Here is a 16,490-nt window from a genome sequence, read left to right on the forward strand (position 1 = left end):
ATCCATCAGGTTTTATTGTTTTCTGGTTTGGGAATTTGGATCTGATGTCTGTGCTGTTAAAAATGGTTTTTCCTCTCTTTTGCAACTAAGTTTTAGCCCATGGGGAAAGTTTCTATGAGTATATTAATTGGTGGCTCTTATCATCTAGCAATTCCAGTTATGCTTGTAGTTGGACTATTGTTTCGGGACACCTGGATAGTTAGGCTAGAATAGGGCAGGAAAGGAGCCCAGTACATGTTATTGTGGTCAGACAAAGTAGCCCTAGAGCAACCCACCCTTCCTAAGGAACACCCTGAGGTAGAAAGAGCCTCATATCAAGGCAAGATATCCAGCTCCAGAGAAGATTCATATCCAAAGGAGATAGGACAGGAGCGTGTTCCTGCAAGCAGATCTCTAACTAAGGACGAGGTGGAGTTCTTATGACTAATGAAGGAAGCAGAAACGAAAGCACAGGCAAGGATAGCTAAAGCAAAGATAACATTTGAAATATTGAAAGCTAAGCCGAACACTCCAAATTCAACTAAGCACCCTGTTTCCATGAATGTTCCAATCATTGTTCAACATCCCAAGGAACTCCAGACCCAGAGAGTGGAAGAACACCAGAGACTATATCCTCCCATAAGGTCAGTGTATCACCGTGTGAATATGGGGTTTGATTATGGCAAGGCATAATGTAATAATGCTGATATTTCAACCCAGCCCCAAAGCATGTATGGATGCTACTCTTCTGTGTTGCCTGTACCTAACAGGGTGGTTTGTGAAAGGGATGAGTGTGATTCTGAGCAGTCGTTTGTGGCTAGTCTGTCTAGGACCAATGGAAAAGTTGTTCTCAGTGTTTTCCTGGGGGAGGTAGCTATGTATCTATGCAGGGGAGCTGTGTGTCTGTAAGTAAAGTTTCTGCATGTCTACCTGAAATCTCAGAGGTGAGGCTGGAATCAGAAACAGGGCAGGGAGAGCTCAGTGATCAGGGAAGTGTGTCTCTGGAGTGGGTGGCCAGAGTGAAATTTTAGCTGAAGGAAAAGATAAAGTTTTGGAGAGTGATGAGTTGTTGGCTGGTGAAGTTTGTAAAACTGAACTTGAACATGCTAACAGTAATTTGTGTGAGGGTGCTCAGTGGGAGCAAACTCTGCGTGTTGAAACTGGCAGCTTGGTTTTTGGGAGGGGCAGTGTGTCAGTGAAAGAAACTGCCTCAGCAGTCAAATGTGTGCCGGCATGTTGCAGCAGAAGCAGTATGCTTGTGGGGGAGGGTTTCTTCCCAGTTCTTTGTCTTCAGGAGGTGCTTATCAGCCTGGAATGGCTGAGGACAGTGCTGTGGGTTCATATTTATTTCTGGGGACAGCTGAGGCCCAGAAAGGGGAGGACCCTAGGTTTGTGTCTGCTGGGGAGAGTGGTATTGTAAATCGGGTAGGTCCAGTCAGCGTCTTTACCTCCGTCTGGCATTAATGTGTGGCTCATGAAGCTGCTCCTGCACCTCTAGAAATGGTCCCTGGCCTCCAGCCCTCTGTTCTCACCAGGGCAGGGGAGCCGCCCAGTGCAATGATTCAAAATGGTGTCACCAAGATGGCAGTGGCCAAAAGGCGCCTGATGTGGCCTTGTCTTTTAAAGGGTCTGCATCCTTTTTTTTTTGCTCAACAACTCTGGGGGGCTGGTGGGAAGCTTTTCCTTTTTTTTTTTTGCTCAACAAATATTGCTCAAAAAAATATTCTGGTGCAGCTGTTTGATTTTTTTCCACTGCTGTTTTAGCTCTCTTCGTTTAATGGGTTGGCCACCTCTGGTTTAGCTGTTGTTTATGGAGGCCCGTCCCTACCAATCAACTGATATCTCTGCCTGGGATCCATTGAGCAGCTGAGACTGCACAGCTTAAAGAGAACTGTAGTGCAAAGCCCCGAAGGGGCCTGAGCCCCAACCCACCTCCTGCACGTGCAGGTGCTCAGTGCCAGTGTTGCCTCCTCTCACTGTTGCTGATCTGGAACAGCCCAACATGCTCTGAGGGAAGTGGGGGAGCCTCGGCTGTTCACACCATGAGTCCCTTCTCTCTGTGTGGAGATGGGGTACAGAAGTGGGGGGGCCAAACCAGTCAGGGTCACCTGTCAGAGGCTCCAAGATCTACTAGTAGTTTCCGATCTACTGGTTGGTGCCCACTGATTTATACAGCATACTCAGGGCATGGCCGCCTGACAAAAAATGAAGGGAGAAATAAGGTATACAACTATTACTATTATCCTTTCCCAATACGGCTATAGGAATCATCTCCCTGCTTCCCACAATCCATGTTGTAGAGATGTTTTTAGGGATGCATTTCAGGAGCACTAGCTGGTGGGGGAGTTCCTGGCAGTGTAGGTCTGATTGTTATATTCCTATTTTATGTCAGAGGCAAAGAGCCTATGATGAGACCTGGGGTATCTAAATGGATTCCATTGACATCAGTAGGTCTTCCGGTGTGGGTCTTGTTGGGGTGGGAGAGGCTAAACGCTTCTAAAGCCCAAGCTGTAGCACCGAGTTTGATATTCAAAGAAGCAAGATTATTTCCCAATATATCATTTGCTTTTGTTTCTTTCAGATGGCTTTCAAGAGACTCAAATTTTATTTTTTAATTATGGTATTGGCCTTGGTTAGTTTGGTTTTTTTCAAGCTGAATTTGATTGACATCTCTATATTCTGTCAAACGAGGGACAAGGTCACGGAACTGACTTCTGCAACATGTCCTGGAAAATTTTTACTTTTGCCAGATATAGACTGCCGTAGGACTCCGCCTTTTCTGGTACTCCTTGTGACCTCAGCACCTGGCCAGCTTGAAGCTAGGATGGCTATTCGTCAAACGTGGGGGAAACACAGACTAGTTGCTGGAAAACGCATTGTGACATATTTCCTTCTGGGAATAATCACAAAAGAAAGTGATCTAGTTGACATTACTTTTGAAAGTCAGAAATACAGAGACATTATACAGAAGGATTTTATGGATTCATACTACAATCTGACTTTAAAGACAATGATGGGAATTGAATGGGTTCATAAATTTTGTTCCCAATCCCGGTTTGTGATGAAAACGGACTCAGATATGTTTGTCAATATCTTTTACCTAAGTGAACTTCTTTTAAGAAAAAACAGAAGCACCAGATTCTTCACAGGCTTTTTAATGATGAATGAGCGCCCAATACGAAACAGATGCAGCAAATGGTATGTGAGCGAAGCTGAATATCCAGCAAGCACATATCCTCCGTTTTGCTCAGGGTCTGGTTACGTTCTCTCCACTGATGTTGTTAGTCAGATTTATAATATTTCAGAAAGTGTCTCTTTTATTAAACTGGAGGATGTTTTCATAGGACTGTGTCTCTCTAAACTAAAAATCAGTCCAGAGGAACTTCATTCAGAGCAGACTTTCTTCGCAGATAGGGTTAGGTTCTCTATTTGTCGCTTCAAGAAAATTGTGACATCCCATCAGGTGAAACCTTATGAGCTGTTGATTTACTGGGAAGAATTGGAGCAATCAAAAGATGAAGAATGCCCAGATGTGTGAGATAACCAAGCTAACAAATTGACACCAAAAAATTGCAGGACCAGCTTTTAGTAGGATTACCACATGGTGAGTATTTGATTGGCTGGGCCATTTTTAAAAATGGATTTGGCAGTTATTAATATAATTTGCCTTTTTTAACATAAAGCTAAAAATCTGCATTTTTATCATAATAAATTAGGATATATAATGTGAAGTTTCTGTGTCCAGCTAAAAATGTTCCTATGTTCCCACTTCCACACTTTAGGGAAACAATATTATTAATTTTATTTATGGTTATCTCTTTATCTATTGTAAATGGCTGTTGGGGAGGGAGGCGGGATATCAGAGTTGCTTTGTGAGTGGGCATTGGTTTCTTTGCATATCAAAGGTGGTAACGCTAGCCTTCAGTCAAAGCAAAATTCCTAGGCTGTGTCTAGACGGCATCCCTTTTCTGTAAAAGGGATGCAAATTAGACGTATCACAATTGCAAATGAAGCGGGGATTTAAATCCCCCCTGCTTCATTAGCATAAAAATGGCTGCCGCTTTTTTCCGGCTCAGAGCGTTGCCAGAATAAAGCGCCAGTCTAGACGCGGATCTTTCGGGAAAAAAAGCCTTTTCCAAAAGATCCCTTATCCCTCATTTTAAGAGGGATAAGGGATTGTCGAAGCAAAAACACACTCCTCTCTGTATAGGCGGCTAACAACTGATTGCTTTATTGATCAGTAAAGCAAAGTGAGCCAAACGTGGTCCCAGCAAAGTCGGGCCCAATCCTAGTATCTTTATACCCTTAGCCACAGTCTGACGTCAGTGCATCCAATTACAGAAATCCTCAATTAAATTTGGAAAAACAAAGCCTTATCAACAAGATGGCGGACAGGTATGAGGGAGTACATCTCCTGTCCCAACCAGCCCAATTAACACATACCAATAGCCCATTCTGTAGGCCTCTTCTCTGGGTGACAGAAAGTTCACTCTGGTCTACGTGCTTGAGAGAAAAGCTGAAATGGTTTCTGATATACAAGATGGCTTCTAGCTAAACATAAAATAGCTTCTACAGGATCTTTCGGAAAAGGCTTTATGTTCTGAAAGATCTGCGTCTAGACTGGTGCTTTTTTCCATTTGCAGTTCTAGCTCGGAGCTTTGCCAGAAAAAAGCACCAGTCTAGACGCGGATCTTTCAGAAAATAAAGTCTTTTCCGAAAGATCCCTTATCCCTCTTAAAATGAGGGATAAGGGATCTTTCGGAAAAGGCTTTATTTTCTGAAAGATCCACGTCTAGACTGGCGCTTTTTTCCGGCAAAGCTCCGAGCTGGAAAAAAGCGGCAGCCATTTTTATGCTAATGAAGTGGGGGGGATTTAAATCCCCGCTTCATTTGCAATTACAATACGTCTTTTTCGGAAAAGGGATGCAGTCTAAACACAGCCCAACTGAAGTGTAAGCAGGGGCTGAACTGCTCCTTGCTATCAGCCAGCTAAAAGGAGGGGTGGGTGTGCCCACTACAATTTTTTAGCTCTGCAAGTCAATTAACTGTTAACTGTTGATATGTAAATACAGCTCAGGAGAGAATCCGAGGTGTGGCTCTGTAAATCCCATTCAGCCAGGGCTGATGGAAGGTCAGTGTTGGAATGGAATGTGGAGAATTGTATATAATTTGGGACTGTTGTGGGGGTCACTAATCATGCTACCCCTAAATGTGGGAACTGTAAAACATGCCACCAGTGCTTGCAGGAGAGATACCACCATCATGGTAAGAGGTCTTGGAGGAACAAGCCTCCCCCCTTCCAGAGTTGAGTGAACTGAGCTGGGGGGAAGAGTTAAAAGGCTTGAGTCAGCCTGCGTCACACCTGCCACGTGTGAGCTATAAGACTGGCCTAACCTGCCCCTTTCTCCCTTTGTTTTAATGACAGTCCTAAAGCAGACTCCCTGAGGAGTCTTTTCTTTTGATAGTCCAGTAGAAGCTGGATTCCTTTGCCAGTCCAGCTGGTGGCTAAAGAGTTGAAATTACTGAGAGCTGAAATCATTGGTTTGGCTGAGAACCAGACCCATTGCAGCCAGTGGAGTGGCGGCAACCAGCAGAGTGGCTGGTGGGAATCACTGGCTGGTGGCATAACATGGACAGTAGGAGCGGCGGCAGGTGAGGAACGGCAACCAGCGGCGTGGCGAGGAGCGGCGACCAGAAGTGTGGTATGGAGCAGTGACAGACGAGGAGCGGTGACTAACGGCGGCAGCAGGCGAAGAGTGGCAGCAGGCGACCAGCGGAGCGTCTGGTGGCGTGGGACGAGACAGCTGGTGGAATGTGGTGAAGTGTCGTAAGGTGTCCCCTATATATCCCCTCACCCCCATTTCTATCCAGGTTGGGAGGTGAAATCCTGCGGGTGAACTTTGGGACTCTGGATTCCACGGATCAGGAACAGAGACTTTTGGGGCGTCGGACTCTTTGAACTTCAGGTGATTCTTGGCGGGGGGGGGGGAGCTTAGCTCATGTTTGGGCTAAGAACTCTGTTTGCAGTGTTCCCCCCAAGTTAATGCCGTATGACTTCTCTCTCAGTTTCATTAAATGTTTCTTTCCTACACTCAGACTCAGTGCTTGCAAGTGGGGAAGCATTGCCTCTCAGAGGCTCCCAGGGGTGTGTGAATTTCCCAGATTACTGGGTGGGGGCTCAAGCCGGTTCTGTGTGAGATGCACCCCAAGATATTGAACCCAGCCCTGGTTACTGCCAGGCCTACCCGGCAGAAGGGTTACAGAAGTAAAGTCTTGGACCTGTGCAGAACATATGAATATTTGTTTTAGCAAGACTTTAATCTGCATTTTTACTTAAAATGTGAAAATATCTTTCCCCCTTTTCCAATTTGCACTTATTTTTAAACTTTGGCCTTTCTTCCAGAACAGAAGCCAACAAAGCTGCTCTGACTTGGTACTAGCACTTTTGGTAATGTCAGCTGATGGGCTGGCAATGCTTCTATATCATTTGATTCTCGCTGTCCTTTTCCCTGTTTCCCTAATTTAAAGTTTACAGTTCAAGACCATTCCCTGACACACTATAGCAAGGGTAGGACAACTCTTGCAGGCTGTGTCTAGATTGGCAAGTTTTTTCTCAAAAGCTACTGCTTTTGCGGAAACACTTGCCAGTTGTCTACACTGGCTGTTTGAATTTCCGCAAGAACACTGACGATCTCATGTAAGAAATCAGTGCTTCTTGCGGGCAAAAGTCCTTTTGCGCAAAAGGGCCAGTGTAGACAGCTCAGATTTGTTTTGCACAAAAAAGCCCTGATCGCGAAAATGGCTATCGGGGCTTTTTTGCACAAAAGCGTGTCTAGATTGGCATGGACGCTTTTCCGCAAAAAGTGTTTTTGCGGAAAAGCGTCCGTGCCAATCTAGACGCTCTTTTCCACAAATGCTTTTAATGGAAAACTTTTCTGTTAGAATCATAGAATCATAGAATCATAGGACTGGAAGGGACCTCGAGAGGTCATCGAGTCCAGCCCCCCGCCCTCAAGGCAGGACCAAGCTCCGTCTACACCATCCCTGACAGATGTCTATCTAACCTGTTCTTAAATATCTCCAGAGAGGGAGATTCCACCACCTCCCTTGGCAATTTATTCCAATATTTGACCACCCTGACAGTTAGGAACTTTTTCCTAATGTCCAATCTAAACCTCCCCTGCTGCACTTTAATCCCATTACTCCTTGTCCTGTCCTCAGTAACCAAGAGGAACAAATTTTCTCCTTCCTCCTTGTGACACCCTTTTAGATATTTGAAAACCGCTATCATGTCCCCCCTTAATCTTCTTTTTTCCAAACTAAACAAGCCCAGTTCGTGAAGCCTGGCTTCATAGGTCATGTTCTCTAAACCTTTAATCATTCTTGTCGCTCTTCTCTGTACCCTTTATTACCCTTCTCTGTACCCTTCTCTGCATTTCTCTTTATTAAACCTCATCCTGTTTACCTCTGACCATTTCTCTAACTTGCTAAGGTTATTTTGAATTATGTCCCTATCCTCCAAAGAAGTTGCAACCCCACCCAGTTTGGTATCATCATCAGTTTGGTTAAAAGCATTTGCGGAAAATCATGCCAGTCTAGACGTAGCTGCAGTTTTTACAGAGAGTTGCAATCTAAGTGTCTGGTTATAGACAATTTCTCAGATAGCACACCATCGAGAGAACCTCTCCTGTCATGTCATCATGAAACAGCTTTATGAGTGAGATGAACTTTGTTGGGCAACCCAGCTTCCTGAGGATGATCCACAATGCGTCTCTGTTAACTATGTCGAATGCCTTCATCAGATCAATGAAGACAGAAAAGAGGTTCATATTATGTTCAAGGCACTTCTCTTGCTCCTGTCTCATTATGAAGATCATATCGACAATGCTGCTATTAGGGCGGAAACCACATTATGACTCAGGGGGTATGTCTACACTAGCTCATTAGTTCGAGCTAGGTAGGGTAATTAGGGCAACCGGAGTTGCAAATGAAGCCCGGGATTTAAATATCCCAGGCTTCATTTGCATGTTCCCGGGCCCCGCCATTTTTAAATCCCCCTTAGTCCGAACTCCATGCCCACGGCTACACACAGCATGGAGTCGGTAGTTCAAATTAGAGATCCTAATTCGAACTACCGTTACTCCTCGTGGAATGAGGAATACCAGGGAGACTCAGGTTATGTCTACACTAGCTTGTTAATTCGAGCTAGGTAGGCAAATCAGGCAATCGGAGTTGCAAATGAAGCCTGGAATTTAAATATCCCGGGCTTTATTTGCATGGTCCCATCCGGCCGCCATTTTTAAATCCCCCTTAGTTCAAACGAACTGCCCACGGCTACACGCGGCAGTTTAAAGTTAATCCAAACTAAGTCCTTAGTCCTTTGGTGTGTAATTTTGTACAACATAACCTGTGCGTGAAAAATATTATTATAGTGGGAAAGCCTTTGCACAGAGACGATCCCACTCTCTCGGCCTCAGAAGTCGGAATCCAGTGGCACGAAAAAATCGTTACTTCTGGAGACTATCTAGGCTGCATTGGATGGCCATGTCACTTTAAATGCTCTGACATACCCCACACACTCCACAGCCGTGGTCACCAACCAGTAGATTGCGATCTACTGGTAGATCTCAGGGGCTCTAGGAGTAGCTCTTAAGCCCTCTCTGAACTGCATGCCTGCACAGTACATTTAGATTAGATTTGCTCATTTGAGGAGCAGCTACTCACCGAGCAACAGCACAGGTGAGTAGCTGCGAGGAATAGAGGGAGCTGGGAGGTCAGGAGGGCTGAAACACCCCAGCCAGCTTAATGTGGCTTTCAGCTGAAAGAGGCTGCCTTGTGCTCCAGCTGATCGGCGACTTCTCCTCTGCGCCTGCCCACGTGGAGCTTGGTGCACACTGGCTGAGCGCCATGGCCAGCTGGCTGGGCAGCCACTTCTCTTCCCTCCAGCCCAGCTGCCCTGCGCTCAGCCCAGGGAGGCTGTGTCTAGCTCCAGCTGTGCTGGAGCAAGCTTCCAAGCTGAGTGCAGGATCACAGATGCCCATCTGATGGACTGTATACGACTAGCAATCTCAGACTACAACCCAGACTTCAAGACACTGGCAGATACTGTTCAGTCACAGGTGTCACACTGAGACTTTGTTATTGGAAGAAAAAATATATAATTATCAATACTTGATTTTAGATTTATAAAATAGCAGAGAACAAAATGTATAATTGTAAATGCTTCATTTGACATTTAAATAGCATGAATTAAAAACAGACCATTTATTTCATAACTATGAACACGTGATTTTAATTTTATATATTGCATAATTTAAAAATAAACTGTTTATCAGAGTGTATAAGGTCTGGGGATAGCAAGTGATGGACAAGAGAATAGAGAGGGCGGGGCTTCAAGGAAGGGGTGGGGCTTCAATGAAGGGGCAGGGCGTTAGATCTTCGCCTGTTCTGAGACTTAAAAAGTGATCTTGGGTGTAAAAAGGTTGGAGACCACTGCTCCACAGTGTGCTGCTGCAATGCCTTCTCATCTGTTGAATCATAAGGATTTCCTCCGCCTGATCTGTTGAAGCAGTCTTTGCATGCTGGGGTGAGCAAGTCCCTAACTCACCAAGGGTTTCAATCCCATCGGTTACCCTCACCTGGTTTAGCTGGCCTGTCACAGCAGTTGCTCGGAGTGTGGCCGTTGCTGCATGCAAAGCAACTGCGTGGAGCCACAGGTGAGTGCTGGGAGCCGGTAAAAATCGATACTACCGTGCAACCCCATACACCCCTCCAGGTAAATATAGCTAAATTGCATTGCAGGGGATTATGCAGCAGGGCTGCAATGCTCCACTGCTGGCAGTGTAAAGGTTTTGATGAGTTATTGATGCAATTTATTGGGGTGATGGCACAATAGGTTTCTCCATTTGCACAAGTAACATTTAACACACCAGTTTGATTCAGCGGAATGACCATGGCTTTATCCAGGTGGGCGTCAATAAATGCCATTAAAAAACACCTGACCAAAAAAATGCTTCTCACCCCTTGGTTTATGGAGGGTAGCTTATTGGTTACGTTTTGAGAGCCAATGTTCATGGGCCAAAATTTCAATTTTGGTTTGTTCAATGATCAATTTATAAGTGCTAGGGTGTTGTCCGCTAGAGCTGATTATGCCTTTTTGGGGCTTTCTTTTTTGGGGCAAAGACAGCCAAATTTTATTGCCAGGTTTGAATCGCGGTACCCCTACGATCATTTTCAATGTTTCCCTGGGACCAGTGATTTTGTCCCATTTTGATAAGTTTTCAGAAATGAGGACGGGTGTCAATCTTTTCTCCCATCCTTTGAAATCAGGGCTGGCTAATTTACATTTAAGTGATCCAATTTTTCACTCAACCACCGCTTGAGATTGGGGGTGGTATGGCAGACCATAGATGATCTGGATTTGCAAAACTCTTGATCTTTTTACTAGAAAAAGGTGGACCATTGTCACATGAAATATAAGCCAGTGGTCCCCATAGGACTAACTGTTTTTCTAAACAGACCTGAACTGTTTCTGCACGCTGGTTAGTTAATAATCAACAATGAGTTCTACGGGTAGCTAGATCTACTAATACTAAACCATATCTAAACCATTTTGCACCCAGTAAGGGGCCCATATAATCCATTTGCCATACCTGATTTGTTCCGAATTTTTCTTGATCAAAAGCACCTTCCACCCAAGGTCTTTTTTGAGGTGTATTTATTATACATTGGTCACAATCTCTAGTTCTTTGTTGAATCTGTGCTAGTGATATGTTTATTCCCTTTTCCTCTAATAGTCTTTGAAAATGAGTACCTTTGGGGTGGCCCGCAGCTTGGTGTTCTAAGAGGATACATTGCAAAAACTCCCGATGAGCAGTTGACGCGTCTTCTTTAATTGTGAGTGCTTGATCAATTCTCTGATGTTCAAATGGAGTAGAGACTACATGAGAAGCTACTTTAAAAATTACTACTTTTGGACATCGCACATCATTTATGATCTGGGTATATGTGGTATCTTTACTTTTGGCATACAAAATGTAGCATTGTTATCTAATCCTAAGCCACAATATGGTTCATCTGAATGATTCAGCGCTACATGCTGTCGGGGAAATCTTGCTCCCCTGGGGTACAGAGTCCCCAGAAGGGTCTGAGGCTGGAGGTCAAAGCAGTGAGGCAGGAGAGAGGTCTAGAAGGAAACCTTTATTATGAATGCATGCATGCTGTCAGCTACAAGAGAGAACTCAGCAGCAGCAGCCTAGAGAGACAGTTTCAGGGACCCTTTATACAGTATGTTCAGACAGTTTAGTTGTTGATTGTTTTTCTTTAACATATCAAAGTCTCAGCAGAAGTACTCTGAGATGTATGTTCACACCAGGTGTGCTCGAAGTCAGTTTTACAGTACAAAGGCACATGATAACCTGAGTGAGGAGTCTACAAGACACATTGTGACAAGGTAAGAGTTTACATGACAAATTGTGACAGACTAGGAGTCTCCTGAAGTTGAGATAGGAGGCATTGTAATGGTATTGATTAGAGTTAAGGTGATGTCTCTCTGTTACAGAGAGAGGGGCCTGGAAAACTTTTAACCCTTAACAGTTTTCTTTTAGAGAGTTTTGATTTCCTTCACAGTCCCCCCTTAGACACAATTGCAGTTATTTGATTTTTCTCCCACAATGCTTTAATGCTAATTCAACTGCAACAAACTCGTTTTGCTGATGTGTTTGGTTAACCTTTTGAACTTTCAAATGCTGGCATTTTGCACAGTTATATCCTGCTCCTGTTTTATTTACATCTGTCCAAATCCAAATCTTGTCCTTATTATGGGTGGTGGTGACTTTTGAATTAAACTTATCTTGTTTCGATTTACCCACTTTATTTGTGCTGGCTCAAACCTAATTCTGCTTTCCTGCAACAATCTTAAATAATCTATGGTAGCGCCTGAAAAAAGCCATGGATGAAGCCTTCCATGCAACACAGCGTGCGATAGGTTAGAAAAAATGGTGACAGAAGAAATCCCTAAAAGGAGAGGTAGAGTATGCGCACAGATCCATGTATCACGAGCATACACATTCTGCTTGGTAAAGCCTCCTTGTGGTAAATTCCCTCCATGCACTAGCACAGTTTTTGGGTATCGTGGTTATAATCATATATCCGCCATCTGTTTTGACTGGCTTCTACCATAACATCTGCTTTGTCACTAGGCATTGCTAACTGAGCTATTGTCTTAGTTTTTAAATAGTCTACATATTGATGTTTGATCTGCTCAATTTGGGTCCATTTTGATTTTTTCTTTCGACTTAAGGCATATGTAGGAGACCAGATTAAATGCCGTCCTGGGTCCGTGTCTGCAAGAACTAAAAGTTGGCCTGCTGCTTGTTGAAAAGTTTTAAGATTAATAATTTGGGGAAGTTTATTTATATCTGGTATTTGTTCTATAAGGCAACCATCGGGTCCTAATGACATGCCTAAAAATTGAAGAATTTGCTGTGTAATGTGGCACTTTTCTTTATTGATTTTCCACCCTTCCTTTTCTAAATGGGTGATAAGTTGCTGGGTGTATAAAGAGACCGGTTCCCATGATCCTGTTATTATTATGTCATCCACATAAACCTTACAAATTACCCTTTTTGGTGGTGGACATTTGCTAATAGATTCATTGATGGCTGTTTGGGCAAAAAACGGCGAGGTCTTTGCTCCTTGTGGACAGACTTGCCACTGATAGATTTTTCCTTGCCAGCTAAAATAATATACTCCTTTCATATCTGATAGTGGAACTGAAAAAAACATATCCTTTATGTCCAGCAGACTATATGACTGGTTTTTGTTTTCTAACCTCAGTAACTATACTGTTCTTGTCTGCGGTCAAACTAGGAGGATCTATTACATTTTCATTAGCATGTTGATTGTCTATAACCATACATACTATCCTATCCTTTTTATCTACTGCCCAGACAGGTGACAGATTTAAAAGAGGGAAATCCTTATCCCACACTACAATCTTTTTATCTTTTTCTAGCTGACCTATAATGACGACAATTCCTTGAACTTGACTTTGAGTTAATGGATATTGTTTTACCTTTTTTGTTTGGGATTTGGCACAATTGGTGCTCTCCAAGAGTGCTCAATTTTTGCTAACAAAATTTGTGGCAGTTGGTTTTTAAACAGATGGATATTGTCCATTCCTAATATGTGAGGAAGCGTCAGGTTTTGACCATAAAGGACTTGTACAATCATGTTTTCTAATTCTGCCATTCCCTCTTTTAACCAGCATTTTTCTCCAATGCCTGAACAAATTCGTAGTGGACCTTTTCTGAGTTCCCATTCTTGTTGGCTTAATTGAACTATGGTTGCCTGAGAGCCAGTGTCTACTAAAAACTTCATGGGTTTGAACAAATGGTCTATTTTCAAAAGGATCATTGGGAATGTTAATTATTTCCAGAGTTTCGAGGCCTGAGTGAGACCCCTGTAGAATGGGTCCTGCCCATCATTCTTTTTTTGGTCCTATTTGCAGGCTTCTGGGTTTGAATCCTTTTGACATGGCATAGGTAAGCAGTGGTTCTTCTTGGCCATCCTGCTATTTCAACATGTCTTCAGTTCCCAAAGCACATAGAAATGCAAAAGCTGCTCTTCCTACCACTGATCTTTCTGGCTTATTGGGTTTGAAGGGTTTTGATGGTTTGTCTATGGCACTCTATATGAACCCTATGGCTGATTTTTTGAAATAGGAAGTGGTTTCACTGGTTCATCTACTCTGTCAGATAAGCTTAACCACTACATGTTTTCCAACCATTCCAGCAGTTCTCCTATTGTTGAGCCTCTGGCTGCTATGATTTTATCTGTCAACCAAGGCTGCTTCATGCATTCACTAATACATATTTGTTCTATTTTATCAGACACGGGACATGTAAGGTTAGTTTGGTAAACTCCTTCCTCTGTGGCCATATGCTATCCTGCTCTTCCTCCCTGTTGAACTGGGAGATACCCCATTAGGGCATAAAACATCTTTGCTAATATTTGTTTTTTATTATCAGATTTTCCCTCAAAATCCCATTTTAACTTGGTATCAGACATGGAGATGGCGTGAACATATCGCCATGGTTCTGCCATTTGATTATCAACTTGCCTGAGCCAATGTATCTGTGTGTTTGGTTTTTGTTCATGGAAAATAAGATTTGCCTCTGTTTCATAGAGTTTTACAGCATGCAAAAATGGATTTTTACGAACCCTATCACACCAATCTAACCCTGATTCTCCTGGTCTTCTTTGGTATAAATGGTTGTGACTATTTTCTTCCACTATTTGATCTGAGGAAGTGGATCTGGCCCACGAAAGCTCATCATCTAATAAACCATCTTGTTAGTCTTTAAAGTGCTACATTGTCCTGCATTTTGCTTCAGCTACCCCAGACTAACACGGCTACATTTCTATCACTATTCTTAACATGTGATCTCTAATGTCTTCTAATTCTTGATCACTATAATCTATACTCTTAATCGTTGTGGTTCTTTCGACTGTTGCTTGACCTTTTGGTCTAACCGTTGATGTTTTTTCCTTTTTAAGGGGTAGTGCTTCGATCTCCATTTCCTCTAAATAAGAAGGTGGAGGAGCGGTTGGTTCTGGACTTACCACAAGACTGGTAGAGATAGGGGCTTTCTCAGGCTGAGCCTGTAGGTTTCCTTTTAATTCTTTTATCTGCCACGACTTTTCTGACAGCTGCCGAAGGTTATTATCGCAGTGGTCTTTCTGAAGTTGTCTACATTTTAAAAGCCACTGACCACAAAAGACAGCATCAATCTTATGCTTTTTGCCTCTTTTGCTTTGATCTTGTATTAATAGTTCTCTAACTATTTTTTCTTCAACTTTGGAAATACGTAAGTTCTTAAACTCCTCTCCCATTATCTTAATTAATTGTTTTTTTTAGAAAAAGAGAACTTGAAAATCTGGGTTGGAGTTAACTACTATAATTCCCTCTTCTGGTTGTTTAAATATTACCAGGATAATTTTGATCGAATAGGGTGATTTGATAAATAGCTAGAATATTCTGCAAGGTCATAGACTCTCTATTCCTCACTTCCTTTCCTTACTCCTATGATAAAAACAATGAATAATAGAAAGAGAACACAATGTAAGATACAGATAGAAAGAGTGGCAACACTCAAAGTTATGGGTCATCAATATTTTGTATGTTATTTCAGATCTTGTCTTTCATATTCTGCCGACTATGCCATGCCATGAGTGGTCGCGATTAAGCAAACCGCCCCCTTTCCTTGGGTTTGCTAGGACTGTGCAGAACTCTGGTCTGCCCCCTTGCTCACCTGGGAAGTCATCAATAAATTTAGACCAAATACTAATTTGTGTCTTAATCAATGAGCATAACTTTATTGATGTTGCCACTTAATGAATAACAAAGTTAAAAGATAAGAGCTAAGAATTGAAAAGAAAATAAAGGAAAGCAAATTGTTTCTGCTAGCGTGATTATAAGGATACTTAGTGATGTCAGTTAACTCGTTATCTAGTTTTTAATTTTCTTCTAGATTAATTTTTAAAGGAACTGCAACTATGAGGATCCTTGATCTTATAGCTTATCAAGATTATTTTGTTTTTCTTGATTTTTAGACTCTGTTTGTTAGATTTTTTGACTCACCCTATCAGGTGTAGCAGCATCTCTCTACTGGCCAGGTAGAGGATGACAAATGCTGTTACGATGCCTGCCTTGGTATGGACCTCCTGCCTCTTGTTGTCAGAGAGCAGCACGTGAGTTCACTTTCCAGAATGAGTTGTAGATGATGAGGTACCCACTGTCATTACTGCAGGGTATTTATGGCCTGATCTCTCAGTGTCTATTGAGTTCTGTGGTTAATTTAAGATGCAAAAAAATTTTTTCTCTTAAGCGAATTAGCTGAGGCTCTTTTAAGTAGATGCAAAAAATATTTTTCTCTTAGACCAAATTTGGTGTTACTTAAGGGCTAGCAAATTAGATGAGGATCTTTACTCTTACAAATGTTACTCCTTATCCTAAATTATCATATTTCATACACATTTCCTAATACACTCCTTCTTAACAGCCAAAAAGTCAGTCCATGTAGTCTGCAGTTAGACTACTTCCTCTTAAACATAGCTGTCTGTGCTTTTGCTATGGCTTAATTTTAAAGAGCTCCTAAGCATCCCTGATAGCCCCTTCTGGTCTTAAAGTCCATGAGAAATACTTGGATTAAGGTCACTCTAACCTACTGCATAGATTTTGTTTACGTTTTCCAAATGTAAAGTTTAAAAAGAAATCAGGAAAATTAATTTTTTTCCCCATTGAAAATTTTGATTTTGCAGAAACTATTTTTTATACAAATTTTAAAACAGAAATTGTCTATCTGTATGAAGAAGGCCAATTTCTGCTCTACTTTACTTCGGTGTAAACACAATAAATCTCAACAAATCCTGGATTTACTGAGATCATCACAATAAATGCTAGTGCTCACAGAAGAATAATCTGAGAGTTCAATCCTACAACCTGCCAA

At 42.4% G+C, this 16,490-nt stretch overlaps 1 protein-coding gene across 2 annotated transcripts; it reads left to right on the top strand.

The window, feature by feature from the left end:
* Positions 1–278: 278 nt before the first annotated feature.
* On the top strand, positions 279–11,197 carry LOC102453290 (beta-1,3-galactosyltransferase 5-like). 2 transcript variants are annotated; one of them, XR_012898124.1, is made up of 3 exons: positions 279–623; positions 2,561–3,583; positions 5,405–11,197. XR_012898124.1 is itself a non-coding variant. In XM_006111793.4 (2 exons), the coding sequence occupies exon 2, from the start codon at positions 2,561–2,563 to the stop codon at positions 3,515–3,517; it is 957 nt and encodes a 318-aa protein (XP_006111855.2). In that variant the 5' UTR covers positions 279–623; the 3' UTR covers positions 3,518–4,653. The 2 variants fall into 2 exon arrangements, 1 of the variants encoding a protein (XP_006111855.2); XM_006111793.4 differs by lacking the exon at positions 5,405–11,197 and having other exon boundaries at positions 2,561–4,653.
* Positions 11,198–16,490: the final 5,293 nt, after the last annotated feature.

This window comes from Pelodiscus sinensis, chromosome 1, assembly GCF_049634645.1.
Source record: "Pelodiscus sinensis isolate JC-2024 chromosome 1, ASM4963464v1, whole genome shotgun sequence".
Taxonomy (NCBI): domain Eukaryota; kingdom Metazoa; phylum Chordata; order Testudines; family Trionychidae; genus Pelodiscus; species Pelodiscus sinensis.